Below are 21814 nucleotides of genomic sequence, written 5' to 3'. Positions count from 1 at the left end.
AAAATATTTAAATAAATAAAAATGTTTTTTTAAAAACAATGATACAAATAATACAAATGATACAGAATTAAAAGAAAATATTTAAATAAATGAATAAATACATAAAAAAACAATAATACAAATAATAACAATGATACAGAATTAAAAGAAAAATATTTAGATAAATAAAAATGTTTAAAAAAACAATAATACAAATAATAACAATGATACAGAATTAAAAGAAAATATTTAAATAATTAATTAAATAAACATGTTGGAAAAACAATAATACCTATAATAACAATGATACAGAATTAAAAGGAAATCTTTAAATAAATAAATAAATAAAGACAGACTTTTAAAAGACTTTTACTTCAGATGGTCTCGTCGTTTGTTTCGTTTAAAAGACAGTTAAGCATTAAATTAAATTCAATAAAAAACAAGGAAAAGAGTGAAACTTCTGGTTATAACAACAAATCTTCCCAATAAATAAATAAATAAAAAACAACATAGTTTCGAGCTTTGTTACTCATATTATCAAGCGACAAATCATATCTTTAAAGGTCTGAAGGTATTAAAACGTGATGAATTAAATGATGTCTCCAATCATGTCCACAGTTCCCTTTTTACAGTTTTATTTCTCTGTGTCTTCAGTCCATCACTCCCTCTCCGGAGCAGGGGGCGAGGGTCTGGCTGGCAGTGCACGAGGATGGAATCAGTGTTCTGGAGCACAACTCTGTCGTAAGCACACACACACACACACACACACACACACACACTGTAAAAAGTACAAAGTAAAAGTAAAAGTACACACACTTGTAGTAAAACGTTTGATTTCAGTCATACATGAAGATGCGAATGAGAATGTTTGGAGGGTAGTAATGTCTTATTTTCAGTTTCCACGTTGTTCTTTTGGTAACACTTTACAATAACCGTCATTTATACATGACAAATAGATGGTTTATTAATGTTTAATCATCATTTCTAAACCATATATAGGCCATTTAGAATAGTAAATACATCATTTATTAATGTTTAACTAACTAAATAATTTATAAATGACAAAAAGATGGTATATTAATGTAAGTTTATAGTTACCTTACCAGTAACAAATAATTAAATTATAATAATAGTTTATTAATGGTTTTACTTGCACTCATTATAACATTTTAAACACAATAATAAGTATGTTAATATGTATATAGCACTTTATAGATGGTTTATAAACCAATTATTAACCATTTACAAACATCACTTAGTTGGTTATTGTAAAGTGTTACCGTTCTTTTTTATTCAAACCTTGCCCTAACACAAATATCTGTCCCCGTGTGTCCAGAAGCCGCTGGTGTCCCACTCGTACAAGAACCTGATGACGTTCGGAGGCTGCAAACACGACTTCATGCTGGTGGCGGGACAGAGCAAAGACAAACCCACAGAGAAACACCTGTTTGCTATGGACGCCTCCAAGGTCAGTGGAAGAAGAAGTATTCAGATCTGTTACTTCAGTAAAAGTACTAATACCACACTGTGAAATTACTCCACTACAAGTAAAAGTCCTGCATTCAAAACTTACTGAAGTAAAAGTACAAAAGTATCAGCATCAAAAAGTACTTAAAGTATCAAAAGTAAAAGTCCTTTTCAGTGTTTGTTCGATTCCAACACAAACCTCCTCATTCTATTAATGAGACACTGATCAGCTGATCACCTGAACCAAATCTAATTTTATGAGGAAGGTTATAAAAACCACTACTGTGATTAACTCACTACTTAATATTCTATTATGAGGTTAAACTAAAGAAAAAAATCTAATCACTTTAAATTTATCATGTTTTTCATGTTGAATCTTGACCTGAAAAGTAACGAAAGCTGTTTCAAATATAATATTGGATGATTATTATTGATGCATTATGTAAACAGAAAAGCATTGTAACATAACAGCATACTGTTATGAGGTTTATTTTTAAACAAATGTAAAGCTGCCAGCTGAATGTAGTGCAGTACAAAATTTGCCTCAAAATGTAATGGAGTAGAATTATACAGTTACATAAAAATGGAAATACTTAGTTACTTTCCACCACTTTTACATGAACCACATGATTCCCATCAGGAGTCTTTTCTTTCACCTTCTACTGGTGGATTTGCTGCCGTTTCATTGAGCCTGTTTCACATTAATGAAAAAAAAAAACTTGCATACAATCAAATATAACATAACTGAATATCTTTCTTTACTGCTGCCTTTGATAATAATCATTCATTTCTCACACTGCACTGTGACTCTTGTGTTCGTACTGATTTGATTCTCTTGGCTCGTTAATGACGTGCAGTAAATGTCCTTTTATAATGTGTTGCTTGTGCACTTTGTCTTGATGATTTTATTGTTTTATGTAAAGCACTTTGACTCGTCTCATTGCTGAAATGAGCTGTATAAATAAACTCGCCTTGCCTTTAAATAGGTTAACTATTACTAAGTGCACCTTACACTGCAAAAAAAGAAAAGTTGGGTGAACTCAAAACCCTCGTGACGATATTTTGTGGCCCCCACCTTGATATGAAAGTTTAATGTGAGTTTTATATGAATGGCACTTTACGGTGTTGTGTGTGGAAGGTCCCTTTATTATTTTTTTTGGTAATTTTGTGTCTTTTTTGGTAATTCTGTGTCCTTTTTTGATCACTTTGTTTCTTTTTTAAGTTATTTATTTATTTTTCTGTAATTTTGTGTCTTTTTTTGGTCATTTTGTGTCTTTCTTTTAGTAATTTTGTGTCTTTTTTAATAATTTTGTGTCTTTTTTGGTAATTCTGTGTCCTTTTTTGGTCACTTTTTTTCTTGTTTAAGTAATTTATTTATTTTTCTGTAATTTTGTGTCTTTTTTTGGTCATTTTGTGTCTTTCTTTTAGTAATTTTGTGTCTTTTTTTAATAATTGCGTGTCTTTTTTGAATAATTGTGTGTCTTTTTTAATAATTTTGTGTCTTTTTTGGTAATTCTGTGTCTTTTTTTGGTCACTTTGTTTCTTTTTTAAGTAATTTATTTATTTTTACTGTCATTTTGTGTCTTTTTTTAGTAATTTTGTGTCTTTTTTTGGTAATTTTATGTCTTTTTTTAATAATTGTGTGTGTGGACAGACAGACAGACAGACACTTTATTTATCTCGAGGGAAATTCAAGTACAACATACACTTAATGCAGTATAGCTGACAGCAGTATTGCCAAAATGAGTGAGATCATCATGTCCTCATACCTAAATGTAATAATTGCTATTTTAGATTAATGTTGTCAAGGGGTTGCAGGTTGTTTAGCTTTAGGCACAAAAAGAGTTAGATGGATGGCTGGTGCTTCGGCTGATTGGCATCATTTGCACCTGCTGAAACCACCAGTCATGACCCATATGGGGCTTTGGTCAAAATGACCCAAATCAAGGTGCATTCGGAAAAACAAACACGTAATTATACATAAACAAATGGTTTGCGGTTGTTAGAAAAGAAAAAAAAAAGGGGGGCAATTTCATTGAATTGAGGCTACAAAACCACTGATCTAGGTTCAGGGCAAAACATTTCCTAGTAAGGCTTTATAGAAGACAGTTTAAACAGTAAATACATGTTGAAAGTGAAGTAGTTATGAGTTTGACGTGACTACTGGAAGTAGAACTGAAAGAATATGTATACAAGAATATGTATACTTCTGTGCTGGTACTCCTGCCTGATGGATCAGTACCTCCCACAACCCCACCCCAAAAAAATCTATCTCTTAACTACCTCGGTGTCCAAGTATGAAAAAAAAAAAAATACAGACCCGGGGGAGGGGTTTATATTTGTGGAAAACATTGCAAATATTCTAGATTATAGTGGCAAATCTACGCAAAAAAAGTTGCAGATTTACGCAATTTAAAGTGGCAAATCTGCAAGAAAAAAATTTGAGGATTTATGAGAAAAAAGTGGCAAATTTGCGAGAAAAAAAGTCAAAGATTTATGAGGAAAAAAGTGGCAAATTTGCGAGAAAAAAAGTTGCAGATTTATGAGAAAAAAGTGGCAAATTTGCAAGAAAAAAAGTCAAAGATTTATGAGGAAAAAAGTGGCAAATTTGCAAGAAAAAAAGTCAGAGATTTATGAGAAAAAATGGCAAATCTACAAGAGAAAAGTGGCAAATTTGCGAGAAAAAAGTTGCAGATTTGCGAGAAAAAAACCCAAAGATTAATGAGGAAAAAAGTGGCAAATTTACAAGAAAAAAAGTCAAAGATTTCTGAGAAAAAAGTGGCAAATCTACAAGAAAAAAGTCTGAAAATAATGATTTGTATTTGTCAAGGAACCTCAAATATTCTTGCAGATTTGCCACTTAAAATCTCGTAAATTTGCGACTTTTCTCTCAAAATATTACCCCCCTCCCCCGGGTCAGTATTTAATTTCTTTTTTCATACTCGGCCCTAATACGCTGTCGTACTTTATTCATTTATATATAATATAAGTACCCAAGTGATTTCATAAACTGAAACACACCAGAATAAAGATTCCACACGCTGACATGAAAGTTTTGTTGTGTTTGGTCAACAGATCAGGGAGCTCACCCTCCTCATCTCCAGTTACATCAACAGCGCTCACCAGCAGAAGGCCGCCGCCCACCACCTCTCCGCCCCGGCGCTCATGGTGGCCCAGCCCATCAGCCTGAAGAGCAAAGAGCTGAGGAGCAAATCCCCCCCAGCACTGGGACTGGGACTGGGACGGCCCAGCAAGACCCCCACTCTTCTGTGACAGAAACCATCACTACACTGAGCTTTTTACCTTATTTAAAGATAAAAAATGAAGGATTTAATCACAGCACAACACATTTCTCATGTTGTATCGGTCTGATGTTTTAGTCTCTTTGGGCCAGGCTAATTCCTGGTATGTGGAATGGCCACTTCTCTGCCTACTGAACCGGTGGGGCTCCATCCAGATGAGTTCGGGCAGGTTTCTTGTATCTGTTTGGTGTCATTTTAATATCACAGAGCAGCTGAGGTTGCAGCAGCTTACTGATATCATCATACAGGATTTTTCTGGAATTGGTGTCCTCTCATTTTAAGCATTTCATTCCTTCAAGGTGCCTCAGTGCCTCAGAGAACTTATAAAACTGGAGCAGTGAGGTTCAAAGGTGTCTAGAAACAGCTAAAATGCATCACTTTGCATTCTCCAAAGACGTGTTTTGTCTCCCTGATGAATGTGTTTATGCTTTATTGTGCTGACTCCAAAGACAAAAAAATACAGTCAACACTATTTATTGACAGACTGAACTAGCCATCTGTCCCCTTTTTGGTACATTTCCTTTCCTTTTTAAAATAACTGTAGCAGGAACTGAAAGCCTCACAGTGTTAGATATTGTTGTATAATGAACAATATGATGAAAACAGGAGGCAACACTGCAGCTGAAGAACAATGTGCAGTAAAAAAAAAAAAGAAAAAAGTTAATTCTTTATGTGTTTTTATGTCCGGTAAGACTGGTTTAGAATGGGGCAGCAGTGTGGACCCTGTGTGCTTTTTAGTTATTGAATAGCCAGGAGAGTGGTGAAACTTTAATCGTGCACAAATATGCCAAGCCTCGGAGAGAAAGAGAGAAGTTAAAGTGCCGAGGTTAGTTTAAATCAGGGGTGTCAAACTCAAATACACAATGGGCCAAAATTCAAAACTTGAATAAAATCGCGGGCCAACATTGAACAAATAAACCTTTTAATATATACCAAACATGTTTTGCTTTAACATTAAATATGGAACCAGCAACGCTTATAAACATACAATATATAACTAAATAGTGCAGACATGCAAAATCTAATTTCAAATAAAAATCACATCAGTGTCATTAATTTATTAAATAAAAAATAAATAAAAATCGTATGCCTCTTTTCTATTTGCATCCTACGGAAGCCCTGAACCGCAAGTGAAGAAATTTTTTTTTGAGATGTTATCTCGTAATTTCGAGATCATATCTCGTTATTTCAAGATAATATCTCATTATTTCGAGATAATACACATATGTAAAAAAAAAATAAGAATAAAAAAAAAAAAATCTTCCAAAATGTTTTTTTTCTTCAGATATTATCTCATTATTTCGAGATAATATCTCGTAATTACGAGATAATATCTTGTTATTTCGAGATAATATCTCGTTATTTCGAGATAACACACCTATGTAAAAAAAAAAAAAAAAAGGTGTGTTATCTCGAAATAACGAGATATTATCTAAATTTTGGAAGATTTATTTTTTTTTAATTCTTTTTTTTTTTTTACATATATGTATTATCTCGAAATAATGAGATATTATCTTGAAATAACGAGATATGATCTCGAAATAACAAGATAACATCTCAAAAAAAAATGTATTCACTTGCGGTTCAGGGCTTCCGTAGCATCCTTCTGATTTAAATATCAAAATAAACTTTTTCAACAGGTTAATAAATTCTGCCTTTCTTTTCGCCATTTTTGGGAAGGGGCAGCTCGGAGACAGCTCTAGCTTGAGGTTGCTATGACGACTGTCACTAAGGAGCGTTTCTGGGTCCTGTCCTGATTGACGCGCCAAAACAACAGCAGGGCATTGTGGGATTTGTAGTATTAGCTGTAAATGCGCCGTATAATACCAGCGGGTCAGCTTTTATAGTACAATAATAAGATAATGATTTGGTATTGCCTCGCGGGCCAAATAAAATTACACTGCGGGCCAAATTTGGCCCGCGGGCCAGAGTTTGACACCCCTGGTTTAAAGGAAGATGGTAAGAGGACGTGATAGAGGGAACAGGCTGGTGGAAATGTAATTTTTCAGCTTGTGTGACGCAGAATATGAATAATTTTACAGAAGCAGAAGGTTCAGATGTACAGTAGTTACCCATGTAATCTAAAGGTTAACTGGAAAAACAGGACATTTTTAATATAAGGTACTTTTAAAGAGCTGATCTCGCCACCCCAGTATTATCTTATGGAGGCCCATTAAGGCCAGTAAAAGAAAATGTAGATGTTAAATTAACTTTGTGATGAAAAAAAAGATCCTTATAGTCACTATTATATGACTTTTATTCAAAATAATGACGTTTGAGAACATTTTTAATTATTATGAGATACTAAGGCATTGTTTTGGGAGTTTCTTGTGATCTTGTAATTATTTTTTTTTATTATTTAAGAATGTATCTTGTTATTAAGAGAAGTCATTGTTTAGAGATAGGCAAGTTATTTTGAGTTTATTATTCATTTGAGATACTAAGTTTTCATTTGGATATAGGTAAGGTCATTATTTTGATGAATTTTTAAATTATTTTAAGATACTAAGACATTATTTTGAGATAAGTCGTGATTTTGAAAATGTTTCTTGTTACTTTGCAATAATAAGCCTTTATTTCATGCAGGTTTATCATTATTTTTGAGATACAAAATCAGTTAATCTGTTATATTGATAATATTTTTCATTTTTTTTGCTATTAGTCAATATTTAGATCAAGTTTCTTGTTTTTCGAGATACTAATTCATTATTTGATAAGCCTATTGTTAGTATGTCATTATTTCAAGATAAGTAGGCATTATTTTTATTTATTTTTTTATTTTGAGAGTTTCTCATGATAGTGACTTACAGGATCTTTTTTTTTTTGTATCACATTGGCATAAATGTGCTTCCATAATTATTTTAAACCTGTATACAGTGAGTATTGTCAGGTATTATATTTATTTTTCTTTTAATAATCATCCTTGGAATAAGTCTTATAATTATTGTACGTAATGCTTGAATAAACTAAACTACAGCAAACAGGCTCGTGGTTTCACTGAATGTATAAAATCATCTTTCATACTAACAATCCACACCCTGAGATACTAAGTCTTCATTTGGATATTTATTTATCTTTATTTTGATTCATTTTTGAATTATTTTAAGATACTAAGACATTACATAGAGGAAATTCATTAGATTTTCTCACTGTTTTTCTAAGTCATTGTCTTTTTTAGGCACCAAATCATTATTTCAAGATAATTTTGGCCTTGCTTTGCAATAATATGACTTTATTTTGTGCAGGTTTGTCATTATTTTGAGATACAAAATCTTTTTTTTTTTGCTATTAGTCAATATTTAGATCAAGTTTCTTGTTATTTCGAGATACTAATTCATTATTTAATAAGCCCTTATTAGAGATAAGTAGGCATTATTTTATTTATTTAGTTTTTATTTCTATCAAGATACTCAGTCATTATTTTGACAGGATTTTTTAAAATAACATTGGCATGAATAATAATAATAATAATAATAATAATAATAATTCATTTTATTTAATAATTTTTTTTTTTAATTTTATTTAATTTAATGCCTTTCAAGGCACTCAAGGTCGCCTTACAACATGAAAAAAAAAACAAAAAAAAACAAACAAAAAAACCAATGCAGAACATAAAAAAAAACAAAAAAAAAAACAATGCAGAACATGAATGTGCTTCCAAAATTATTTTAAGCCTGTATGCAGTGAGTATTGTCAGGTATTATATTTATTTCTCATTTAATAGTCATCCTTGGAATAAGTCTTATAATTATTGTACGTAATGCTTGAATAAACTAAACTTCAGCAAACAGGCTTGTGGTTTCACTGAACGTATAAAATCATCTTTTACATAAACAATCCACACCCTGAGATACTAAGTCTTCATTTGGATATTTATTTATTTATTTATCTTTATTTTGATTAATTTTTAAATAATTTTAAGAGACTAAGACATTACATAGAGAAAATTCATTAGATTTTCTCACTGTTTTGCTAAGTCATTGTTTTTTTTAGGCACCAAATTATTATTTCAAGATAAATTTTGCCTTGCTTTGCAATAATATGACTTTATTTTGTGCAGTTTTTTCATTATTTTGAGATACAAAATCAGTTAAGTCGTTTTTTTTGGTATTAGTCAATATTTAGATAAAGTTTCTTGTTATTTCGAGATACTAATTCATTATTTAATAAGCCCTTATTAGAGATAAGTAGGCATTATTTTTATTTATTTAGTTTTTATTTCTATCAAGATACTAAGTCATTATTTTGACAGGATTTTTTAAAATAACATTGGCATGAATAATAATAATAATAATAATTCATTTTATTTAATAGGGCGCCTTTCAACATGAAAAACAAAAAAAAAACAAAAAAAAACAAACAATGCAGAACATAAAAAAAAAACAAGCAAAAAAACAATGCAGAACATGAATGTGCTTCTATAATTATTTTAAGCCTGTATACAGTGAGTATTGTCAGGTATTATATTTATTTCTCATTTAATAATCATCCTTGGAATAAGTCTTATAATTATTATACGTAATGCTTGAATAAACTAAACTACAGCAAACAGGCTCGTGGTTTCACTAAATGTATGAAATCATCTTTCATACAAACAATCCACACCCTGAAATACTAAGTCTTCATTTGGATATTTATTTATTTATCTTTATTTTGATAGTGATTGTTTTTTAAGGCACCAAATCATTATTTCAAGATACATTTTTTCTTGCTTTGCAATAATATGAATTTATTTTGTGCAGGTTTGTCATTATTTTGAGATACAAAATCAGTTAAGTCGTATTTTTTTGGTATTAGTATTAGTGTTAGTATTATTTTTTTAACACAGCAAACAATCTTGTGGTTTCACTGAACGTATAAAATCATCTTTCACATAAACAGTCCACACCCACTGGGCAGCTTTTCAACTCCATAGAAACCATTACAAGTCAGACACTCAGTTTTTCCTGCTTCTTTCTGTTTCTCACCCCATAAAACTTCCCTCCAGGCTCCTGATTGGTCGACCTGCAGCTGACGTGTTGATACTTGCTACAGGTGCCTGACAGCAGGTGACACACCTCATTCCTGTAGACTCTCAGAGAGAGAAGAGAGCGAGGAGGAGGAGGAGGAGGAGGAGGGGGAGGGGGAGGATATATGATACCTAACCTGTCTGAACTAGTTAGAGACATGCTTTTGTGCCTGCGTTGCTATGGAGAAAGAGGGAGGGCTCACGGGGGAGAAAAACTGGGTGAGGCAAGAGGAATAATAGTCAAATAATTACTGCAAATAGTGTGGTGGCATTGTCCAAACTGCAGAAATGAGGAAGGATAAAAAAAAAAGGAAGTCTATACTGGTGTTTGCAAACGTTTAAATTCAAAATGCATCGTCATTGTGTCACTTAAAACAGCTATTCTCAACCTTGGGGTCAGGACCCCAATTGGGGTCGCGAGATGATTTCTGGGGGTCGCCAAATCATTTTGGAAGTCAGCGTGTGTTAATGTGTTTTAGTCTTTTAGGTCACTTAATGTCTTTTTTTGGTCATTTTGTGTCTTTTTTTGGTCATTTTGTATCTTTTTTTGATCATTTTGTAGTCAATTTGTGTCTTTTTTGGTCATTTTGTTTCTTTTTTTGGTCATTTTGTGTCTGTTTTGGTCAATTTGTGTATTTTTAGGTCATTTTGTGTCTTTATTGATCATTTTGTGGTCAATTTGTGTCTTTTTTGGTCATTTTGTTTCCTTTTTTTGGTCATTTTGTTTCTTTTTTGGGTGATCTGAACTGTGCGTGTGAGATTGTGTTCAGTGAGCGGGGGTCACGGACAACATGCATGTTAAATTGGGGGTCGCGACTCAAAAAGGTTGAGAACTACTGACTTAAAAGACTGCATGTGACGTAAAGGTTAGACAGGGACTGTGTCCTAAAGTGCTGCCTTCAGCTGAAACACACCCACATAAACACGGAGCACCGTGGTCATGTTGTGACAAGACCCTCAGGTAGTTTACCTACAGATCTGCTCATTGCAACACAACACCGGTTTCCACTTTGTTGTGCAACAAATTCCCACTGCTGCTGCTGTAAGTCCTCTTTAAACTCAACAGCATTTGTTGTGTACATAGTATACCGCATGTGTTCATGAATGAGCCAGAACCTGATTGACAGGTTGGACGTTTCAGAGCTACAGCTAGAAATGAGTAACCACCTCACTCTCTACACTTTAACCCATAAGAACCTATGGTGACACCCGTGTATCAAGCACTTTAAATCTTCAAGAATCTCCCATATTCAGCTTTATGCTTCACCTTAACTCATTAAATCCGTAAGAGACGTATACTGTGTGACTGGAAACAGAAATGTGTAGAAGTAGCTAATTTTAAAAAGCTTTTTTTTTTGTTACGAGGCTAAATTTAAACCCATTTAACAATTCTAATCCATTAATAGTTGTGTCCTGTGTTGCATTTAACTTGTTCTCACCATATTTCCTGAACAAATTAAAGTCACAATTTTGATAAATGTCATGGAGATGCAAAATAAAAAGGCAAATTTGTGTCTCTGTAAGCAGAAAATGTGTCTAGTTTTTTTCTATTTTAAAATAAGAAATATCATAAACATAAATACCATAAACGCCCATTGTAACGTATATCTCACATCACAGATCTTTGACATTTAGGGGTGGTATTTTTTTTTTTTTTAATCATCAGAAATGTGTTCTATGTGTTCCACTTATAGAACACATCCTTTAACCCTATAAAGCCAAGTGTATCATATTTGATACATACATTTTTGAGACCTATACATCATCAGTGTGATATTTTTTTCCTGAAAAACATGAATTGATGATTAAAAAAACTGAGCAACAAATTTCACAAAAATACCAGATGTAACAAAAATGATTTGCTGGTTCCACTGGTGGATCTGTCATTGCTGCGTGAAAACTTCATATCAGCAGATGTATGATATTGTTTTATATGGAAAAAAATATTTTGTATGTTTGAGGAAAATGTTAAAAGGGAAGTCAAAGTTTTATTTGGTTAAAAATATTAGGTTTTATGTGATTATGTTAGTTCAAGAAAAGCAAATTGTGAGCAACAAATTGCACAAAAAGACCTGATGTATCCAAATTAAATTCATATATGAAAATTGATATTGAATTTAAAAAAATGTTAGCCGGTTCAACAAACACTCCAGTTTTGAAAATTTAGAATTTTCTGGCAATTATTTCACGGTTCAGGCTTTATAGGGTTAAGGATAACTGGCTCTGGGTTCTTATGGGTTAAACAGGTGTTGTCAGATAGCAAAGTATAAGTTTCAGCCTCGCTGTATCACCGACACATAAAAAGCACACATTCCACACGTCTGAGCACAAACAGGTTGGAAATAATCTACAGAATGTCAGCAAGACAAGAGGAGGGTTCAACGTTTAAGTGTGAATAAAAATGTCCTCTAAAGAAACAAACACTGAGGCATTGAAACCAGGGCTGCCACACCTATTAGGAAACTAATCTGTGAAGAAGCCTGCATGCAAACTGTCACACACAAACAAAAGGCTTCTTACTATCCACCTATATGCAAGCAGGGCTCTTACATGCAAGACAGACAAAGGCAGGTTAAAATGTGTCTATGTTTGGACAAATATGATAAATATGATAACAAAAATAGCTCATATGAGTTTAAGAGCTGATATCTAGCCATTTTCCATGGTTTTATTGATAATGATTTTGGTTTTTAATCAAGAAAACCATAGAAAATGTCTAGATATGAGCTCTTAAATTAAACTCTTATAAGCTATTTTTGTTGTTATCATTTTATTTGTCCAAACAAATGTACCTTTAATTGTACCAGGCATTAAAATGAACACACAAACAAAAGGCTTCTTACTATCCACCTATATGCAAGCAGGGCTCTTACATGAAAGACAAAGGCAGGTTAAAATGTGTCTACATACTGCAACTGTGTTTGATTTTATCAGGTAGGATTATTAGCATATTCATTTAGCACAACATGCAAAACTGTGCCCACAATGTCTTCCTCTACCTTGTTCCCTTCCCCCCATGCAGTATAATCTGTTGTACTTTTCCACTGTGACATAAAAAAAAGAAACCTGCAGCACCACATCAGTCTTTTAAGACATTTTTTATTAAAAACAATCCAAACAAACACACATTAGTAAGTAAGAAACTGTACAATCTATGACGTAGAATTTTAAACCATTCAACAAGTTCTAACATTTAAAACGTGGCAGGCATATTTTAAAAAAGCACAATTGTTTATGGCATGTAGATTGGACGATGCATTAAGACTTTACACGATTTATAAATAAATGGCTGAACCAGTAGTGCCAACATGGATAAAAAGGTTGATTGTCCCTTTACAATCTGTATTCCTCAAGTAACATGGTAAAAATGGCACACTCCCACTGCAAAAAGTAATCCAAAAGGTTGATGTACAAGCTGACTCTTCATAGTCTCCTGCTGCAATGAAGACTTTACATGGCCTCCATCTCTCTTTGCTGAAAAAAAAAAAGAATTAAAAAAAGTTGTTAAAACACATTTTTTATGGTGCAGAAAGTGCATTTTACAGATTTCTTGAAGTTTAAAAATAAGTTAGAGGAAATGCATCTCACCTGGGCTTTGTTGTATCTCTGATTCTGTCGCTTTCTGGCGAAGAACTGTGCAGACAAAAAAGAAAATTAGCACTCAGGTAAAAAAAAGACAGAAAATCTACATTGTGCTCAAGCATAATACATATATATTGTTTTATTTTAATGCCTTGTTCACCTAAAAGTACATTTGTTTGGACAAATATAACAAAAATAGCTCATATGAGTTTAAGAGCTGATATCTTACCATTTTCAAGGGTTTTATTGATAATGATTTTGTTTTTTTATCAAGAAAATCATTTAATTATCCAACTTAAAATTTTCTCAAAGTTTGTTGCCTTGAAATTTTGAGTTCAAATTTTTTTTTTTTGCAGTGTTTTTTTAAAGAGCTGATATCTAGCCATTTTCCAAGGTTTTCTTGATAATAACCAAAATCATTATCAAGAAAACCATAGAAAATGTCTAGATATCAGCTCTTAAATTAAACTCTTATGAGCTATTTTTGTTCTTATCATTATATTTATCCAAACAAATGTACCTTTAATTGTACCAGGCATTAAAATGAACAGGAAATTGAGGAAAAAGGGCGGTCTAATGTGTTTTTCCGTAACAGTAGGTAGTTAAATGGACTCACCAGGACCAGCAGGCCGGCGACCACAGCCAGCACCACCACCACGATGACGGCGATGATGCCACCAGACAGGTGCTGCATGGTGAAGGTGGGGGGCTCCTCATCCACGTAGTAGACCAGGATCTTCTCCATCGGCAGCTTGGTTCCACTCACGGTGGGCTCGAACGCATCCTGGTTCTTGAACAGGGGCAGAACCTTCACCTGCAGGAGAGGAGAACCAAATAACGGGGTGAGTCAAAGTCAACGGGCAAACACAGGTTTATAAGTGCTGTGTGAAATTAAAATAAAAAGCTCCAACATTTGTTATAGCTATTTTTTTGTTAATTTTTTCTAAGCATTCTGTATATCTCCTCTAAATGTCCCTTTTTATTTTATTTATTTAGTATTATTATTTGTTTGGTTTTATGTGTATGTATGTATATTTTTATTTTTTGCTCCGACAACTTTTATAAAACTTGGAATCCCATTCTTTCCCTAATTGAGTCTACTTCATTGTTAGATGATTAACATAGATGGTTCTAATTAAGATGAATTGATATAACTTTTAAATGGCCAGTAATTGTTTTTAGTATACTGATTTGGTGGTCAAACTCTAGGCACAACATATACAAATTGTTATTGCTATTTTGTTTGTTTTTTCTAAGCATTCTGTATATCTCCTCTAAATGTCCCTTTTAATTTTATTTATTTATTTAGTATTATTATTTGTTTGGTTTTATGTGTATGTATGTATATTTTTCGTTTTTTATTATTTATTCGGCTACTGTTCACCCCTCCTGTTTTTCTTTGAGGGGGAGAGAGAGTTGTATTTTCTCATTATCATTACTATTTATTGTTTTTTGCTTATTTTATGTGAGTGTAACTCTCTGGTTCGGGGGGCGGGGGGTTGTTCTAAAAGGGGGAAAAAAATGGGTGAATTGTACCTTTTCTGATTGAATATGTATTATGTCCTGACAACCCAATAAAAGATATATATGAAAGAAAAAAAAGCTCCAACATACATCTTTCTCCATGTAGTAGGCCATGTTGGTCAGGTCTCTCTTGTCGCCCTTTGGCTTCTTCACATCCACCACAATCAGGCGTGCTTCAGGGTCGTACTGCAGGATGACAGAATAATATGTTAGTTTGAGTTTTTATGTCAAATACGTGTAAAAAATTATTCAATAAATCATGTTTCCCTCCCCTCTCGCCACAACACTCACCTCAACTTTCTCCACCAGTTCTTTGTTGAAGTTGTCATAACGTTTGTTAATGGCATCAGCGATGGCACTGCATTAGGGTGAGAAATGATAATTATTATGAAATATTCAAACTTATGAGTTCATTTCAGTTCAGTTCAGCTTTTTTATTTCAAACATGTGCGAGTAACAACAAAGTAAACACAAAAACAAATACATCAAATACATCCAATGAGAATAATCAAAACAAAACGAAAAATAGCAATAGTCAAAACAAACGCTGTAATGTGAACGCAACATGTCCGAAAAGGAGTAGGATGAAGCATATGCTTATTTAAACCTTCTCCACTACTCAATTAACACTTTTTTTTTTTCTTCCCCTAAACACATATTTAAATAATACATATTTACAAAAAATAAATAAATAAATAAAATAAATAACTACAATTTTTTTTTTTTTGAAGAGAAATAGATTACATAAACAAATACATGAATAATTTATAATTTATGAAAACACCCGGTTGTTAAAGCCCTTCTTCCTCCCTGTACCTTGTGAAAACCATGTGTTAATACCGCTTTTTAAACTGGATCATGCTTGGACATCATTAATTTAAAACAAAAAACAGGAGGCTCTTAAATGTACTTACACTTTCAGGTTGTCAGCATTCACTTTAGCGTCAGCTTTGACCGGGGCGTGTGTCAGCTGCAGACGGATCCAGCTGGAGAAAAAAGAAAAAAAAAAAGAAAAATGTTAACACTTTGCACTCAAACTATTCATCCAATCTGCACCGATAAAGGATGAAAATACTCACTTTGTCTCCACCAGTTTGTCACATTTCAAGTTCTTGTCTCCTTTGTCTGTACGACGAACGCCGGCGCTGTTGACACACCAGCACTCCTCTGTGTTGTTGCACTGCTTGGCCTTGAATTTGCCGTCATTCTCACAGTCTGGGTCGTAGATGCCATCGTTGTCCACAAAGGCAGTCTCGACTGGTTTTCCTCCTATGGTACGGGTGTTCAACCCCTTTCTAGCTCTGTACATCTCCGCCTTCATCAAGTAGCACTTAGGGATCACTGGAGGTGAAATAAAAAGCCACATCAAGACGAGTCGACAACAAAATGTAGGCTGCTCAGAAGGAAATATACATATTTTACTTACATTTTTTGCAGTCCAGTGGTTGTTTGACGCCGGAGTCAACCAGAAGGGTACACGTGCATGGAGTTCCATCACAGGTGGCCCACTTCATAGTATCACATGAACCTAAGCAAAGAAAAAAATGATATGTTATTACGGCTGAAACACAATATTAACTATATAATGTCAATGGTTCCTCAGTGGAGTGCATGTAAAGTCAAATATCACTTAATATTCCCAATACCTTATGGCTTAACATCACTATAGGCCTGCTCTGATTGTAAATGGAACATAATTTGACAGTTAAGACTAAATAACTTAATATATATGACGTCATAGGCTTGTTGTAAGCACTTTACGTTGAGGATTTATTGCATTATCTGGTATATAATCCTGTAAAACCGAGCGGGCCCAGCTACAGCAGGTAGACCAGCAGGTTTATCAAACACCTGGGCGTTGGTTTCTCCAAACAGACAGACAGTCCCCAGAGAGCGGGACAAGTCCTCCCAACCCCCACTCAGCAACGAAACTACCTGCGTTTCATTTCCAGACAGCTTTAAACCTGCGTTTCACCGTGTTTTCTCACCAATTACGTCACTTAATACGAGCAAAAGTTACACTTAAGACAGGTAAGACAGGTGTTTAGAAATTAAGCCTCAAAAAAAAAAAAAACTTGTGAAACCACTCGACATAAAAAGGTATAATTTCAGCCTTTTGCTGTTTAGTAAATAAAGTTATTAAAGTATTTATGTGACGTACTTGACGTGAAATCGTCAAAGAATCACAATTTAATGATGCGTTCGCTGCAGCTGCGTTGAAATGCATTTTAGACTAACAAAAGTTGTTTAAAAAAAAAGTCAAACTACTTACAGGCTGAGGCTGCCGCCGCGAAGGCGACGACAACAAGAGCAATCAACATCTTCATGATGAAAAATTGATAAAAAACGAAGTTATTAAAAAGTTTCCCTGGTCGGTTTTCTATCCGTGTGTCGTCCTCAGAGGTCAAAGATTGAGCACAGAATGGCGTCTGAGCGCACGGGGCTTCCTTTTTCTCTGTGCAGGTGTGTCCTCCTGGTCAAACCTGTTTGGAGAGAAACTCAACGAGAGCGCGCGCACACAGGTAAGTAAGCAGTCACGGGCACGAGCAGTTGTTGTGTTGTAGCTTTGTGTTGGTTGTATTCCTGTTGCTGGTTGCTCTCCAACTGACAAAGAGCTGTTGTTGTGAAGTTAATTTATAAGACGAGAAGTCGATTGACGTCACGCTAATTTACATAGTTGAAGAAGAAGGGGGGGGGGGGGGTGAGTCGAACGCACCTTTTTTCCGGTATGACCATATTTGGTCTCTCACTCTCTCTCTCTGTTGACATACCTGATACAAAATTCCTGTAATTTTCTGTGATACTTCTGGCTGAGAAATCAAGTTAAATAGATTCTAAGGAGAGAAAAAAAATCCAGATTTCTGTTCGACATGTATAGAACATTAAAGTTTATTTTCCACAAGCCATATTCTGCCTTAATTTTCATTGTAAAACACTGTATTATTCTGTAGGCTGCAACTTATAGTGACTTTTATACTGAAACAACCACAATGATACAGTCATGGAAAAACTTATTAGACCACCCCTGTTTTCTTCAATTTCTTGTTAACCTGGTACAAATAAAGGTACATTTGTTAAATAATGATAACAACAAAAATAGATCATAAGAGTAACAATTTAAGAGCTGATATCTAGCCATTTTCCATGGTTTTCTTGATAATGATTTTGGTTATTTTTAAGAAAACCATGGAAAATGTCTAGATATCAGCTCTTAAAGTAAACTCTTATGACCTATTTTTGTTGTTATTATTGTATTTATCCAATCAAATGTACCTTTAGTCGTACCAGGCATTAAAATGAAAAGAAAACAATGGTCTAATAATTTTTTCCATGACTGTATATCTACAGATTAAATAATCACACCTTAAACTGGCGTTTTATACGTAAAAAGTCATTACATATTCAATTTTATCATTGTACTATACTTGCAGGATAATATATTACTTTAGACAGTTTATACCAGACATATGTATTGATTGTCATATATTACCTAATATGTTATATATATATATATATATATATATATATATATATATATATATATATATATATATTACTGAAGTACTGGAGTTTTTGTTCTTTACTTGAGTACTATTTCCATTTTATGTAATTTTATACTTCTACTCTACTACATTTTAAAGCTAAATATTGTAAAAAGTGTCAGGATTTAACATGAAAAAAGGCGTGATCAATTTAAAATGATTACACATTCTCATAAAATAAATTGATAATTTAAAATGAGCCCTACCTTTTCAACATCAACAGCTACTCATATAATGTATCAATATGAATCCTCCAATAGAATATAAACAATAATCTGAGTAAGGGCATTCTGCATAATGGGTACTTTTATTTTTAATACTTTAAGTACATTTTTTTCATGCTGATACTTTCGTACTTTTATTTTAATGATGTTTGCAGTGTGGTGTGGAATTATATTATAAAAAGATCTAAATACTTCCAGTTTTATTTGCCTGTTCGTATTATATGTGTTTAAGCAAATAATTCTACATATACACTACTGGTCAAAAGTTTTAGAACACCCCAACTTTTCCAGAATTTAATTGAAAATGATGCAGTTTAATGTCTCAGTGTACTCTGAAATTAATGCACATTTGCAACATTTAAAATTCTTTATTGAGCATGATAGTGTTTTGAAAGTAAAAAAAAGATTCAAAATCACATTTTATGTTGGACTAAAGGACTAAAAAAAAAGACACAAAATGACAAAAAAGACACCAAGAGACACAAAATGACTAAAAAAAGACACAAAATGACCAAAAAAAGACACAAAATGACTTACAAAGACATTAAAATAATTCAAAAAATGGACAAAATAGCCCAAGACTCCATAGAGTTAAGTTGTTAACCCATTTCTTGTTCCCTGAAAAAGGCCTACTTGTATAATTCTGAAATGTACATTATTTTCCAGTTTTGGTTAAGCTTACCTTTTTTTATTTACCTCTGGCAGTTCACCACTTACCTTTGTACCCTTTCAAGCTGTTCATTTGACTTGAACTGCTTGAATTTCAATAAAAAACTGGAAAAATTGGTGTGTTCTAAAACTTTTGACCGGTAGTGTATATCTTGTTTATTATGAAGAGACTAACCCAGTGTGACATGATGACCTCATCACCTGTTTGTAGCAGGTATCTTACCTGACAGAAACCGGAGGTTGTGAAAACATTTCCCATGTGTTGTGAGTCACGCTCTGCTGGAGGACACAGCTGAGTCACAGAGAAACATCTGACTAAATATTCTCACCAGCCATGTCTTAATCATTACTAATTAGTTGACATCTGTCAATAACAAGTAGGCATTATACTAAAGAGGAAACCTACTAAAAACAAAGGAATGCTGTTATGAAATCACTGACTTAGAAGGGGCGGACTTAGAGAATTTGGCAGTTGGGGAGTGTGCTGCATCTTTGAGGTTCAAATTTAAAGAAAGAAAGATAGATAGATAGATAGATAGATAGATAGATAGATAGATAGATAGATAGATAGATAGATAGATAGATAGATAGATAGATAGATAGATAGATAGATAGATAGATAGAATAGATGCCATAGAAATGTTTTCCTGGAATGTCTGATTTTGCAAACATTTTTTTAAATTTTATTCCAACAAGTCAAACTTCCAAACTTTCAAACTTTCAACAAAAAAATGAATGTACAGTCATGGAAAAAATAATAAGACCACCCTAGTTTTCTTCAGTTTCTTGTTCATTTTAATGCCTGGTACAACTAAAGGAACATTTGTTTTGGACAAATATATAATGACAACAACAAAAATCGCCGTTTACTACAGTTTTCTTGATAATAATTTTGGTTATTAACAAGAAAACCATGGGAAATGGTTAGATATCAGCTCTTAAATTAAACTCTTATGAGCTATTTTTGTTGTTACCAAATATATTTGTCCAAACAATTGTACTTTTAGTTGTACCGGGCATTAAAATGAACAAGAAATTGAAGAAAACAATGTGTTAATAAGTTTTTCCATGACTGTTATTCCCTTTAAAGGAACAATGAGTTGGATTTTCATAAAACCAATGTATTGACTCATAGATAATTAATCCCTCTCAATCATCATTAGACTTCTAGAAGTGTCTGGCGGTGTCTGTATCTGAAGAGCGCCGCCCTCTGCCTGTATTTTTATCTTTTCCTTTTTAATTTTGGTGTGATCTGGACGTTTCTGGGCGTGGCCTGGCTGACACTGAAACATTTGTTGTCTGAGTAGGAAGCTCAGGAAGCTCTGCTGTATTCTAATACATCCTTAAAAACAAAATGTATCTTTCTTACCTCAGAAAACTGAGCAGCGACTCCTTGGAGTGTCTGTTAGTCCAACCAAACGCTGAACAAGACATTTTTACTGAACAAAACGTTCAAATAAACTGTCATTAAGTGAAAATACAGTGAAAGGGTCAAAGTTATGAGACCAAATCGGTAAACGTCCTCTTTTCTATCTATATAACGTTATATATAACTTTATTGACACGTTGCCGTGGATACGCATTGTTCTGCTTCTCTCCTGGTGACGGCTCGCCTTGTCAGTGACCTGTCAATCAAAGGTAGCCCCGCCCCAAATCATACGATTCTTTATCTTCTATTTTCTTCTCAATGGGGCCATTATTAGAACTATTGACATCAAATTGTCTTGAAGATGATTTATTACTAGTGATTGAGACCATAGTGTTCTCCTGAAAAAAATTTCTGAGGTCATAAATCAAGTCAGAAGTTTTCAAATTTTGCACTGAAATGAATGGGCAGATTTTTTTGGTAGCCAAACTTAGCGCCCCCTGCTGGAATTCGGTAGAATGCAGCTTAATGCACTTCCTGGTTGGCCTCCATGCTCAGACACGGAGATTGCCGCCTGGTCTGGATACAAATACTTTGCCTATTAGCTTGCTAGACTGAAGATCGCTTAGTTCGTAGGCTAATCCATCTACCTTTACCTTTTTGTTCTCACCTGCAGTAGCAGCGTCTTTTCGGTTGCCAGCCTTAACCGTGCATCTGGGGATTTGACCTCTCCTTGACCTTTCTATTCCACATGTTACTGCTAAATGGAAACAGGGTCAAAGTACCCCTTCAGAACATTAGCATGTGCCAGATTTACCATCCCTCTTGCTCCCACTGCACTGCTCCTGGCAAACAACTTGGCATTGGCCAAAGTGCAAAACTTTAGGCTTTAAAGCTGGAGTCCACAAACCATTAAAAAATAAGGTTGGGAACCATGTCATTTTACAACCTAATGCATGAATTAACACGTTTCAATAAATGTCATATTTTCTCTGAACATGCCTCTACAACAATGCAACAGTTCTGAAGAAATTGTAGCAAGAGAAATCATGTCACAAAATGACATGTGTTTCCCACAGGTTTTTATGAAAATATGGTGGTGATGGATGGACGAACCAGAATCATTTAGTCAAGTCAAGTCAAGTCAATTT

The 21814-nt window shown here is 33.7% G+C and overlaps 2 protein-coding genes across 2 annotated transcripts in view; one reads left to right on the top strand and one right to left on the bottom strand.

Annotated features, from left to right (window-relative positions):
- Positions 1–4719, top strand: part of plekhh2 (pleckstrin homology domain containing, family H (with MyTH4 domain) member 2) — a 70089-nt gene extending 65370 nt beyond the window's left edge. The window contains exons 28-30 of the mRNA XM_059323842.1: positions 634–720; positions 1316–1447; positions 4522–4719. Coding sequence (XP_059179825.1) covers positions 634–720; positions 1316–1447; positions 4522–4719 — 417 coding nt within the window. The remainder of the gene's footprint in view (positions 1–633; positions 721–1315; positions 1448–4521) is intronic.
- An 8119-nt stretch (positions 4720–12838) lies between these two features.
- epcam (epithelial cell adhesion molecule) lies at positions 12839–17494 on the bottom strand. The gene is made up of 9 exons (XM_059359395.1): positions 17135–17494; positions 16289–16390; positions 15942–16203; positions 15777–15848; positions 15154–15220; positions 14953–15048; positions 13955–14152; positions 13345–13389; positions 12839–13230 (listed from the first exon to the last, which is right to left on the bottom strand). The coding sequence occupies exons 1-9, from the start codon at positions 17187–17189 to the stop codon at positions 13207–13209; spliced, it is 921 nt and encodes a 306-aa protein (XP_059215378.1). The 5' UTR covers positions 17190–17494; the 3' UTR covers positions 12839–13206.
- Positions 17495–21814: the final 4320 nt, after the last annotated feature.

This window comes from Centropristis striata, chromosome 20 (assembly GCF_030273125.1).
Source record: "Centropristis striata isolate RG_2023a ecotype Rhode Island chromosome 20, C.striata_1.0, whole genome shotgun sequence".
NCBI classification, from domain to species: Eukaryota; Metazoa; Chordata; class Actinopteri; order Perciformes; family Serranidae; genus Centropristis; species Centropristis striata.
This window is presented reverse-complemented; position numbering and strand designations above follow the sequence as displayed.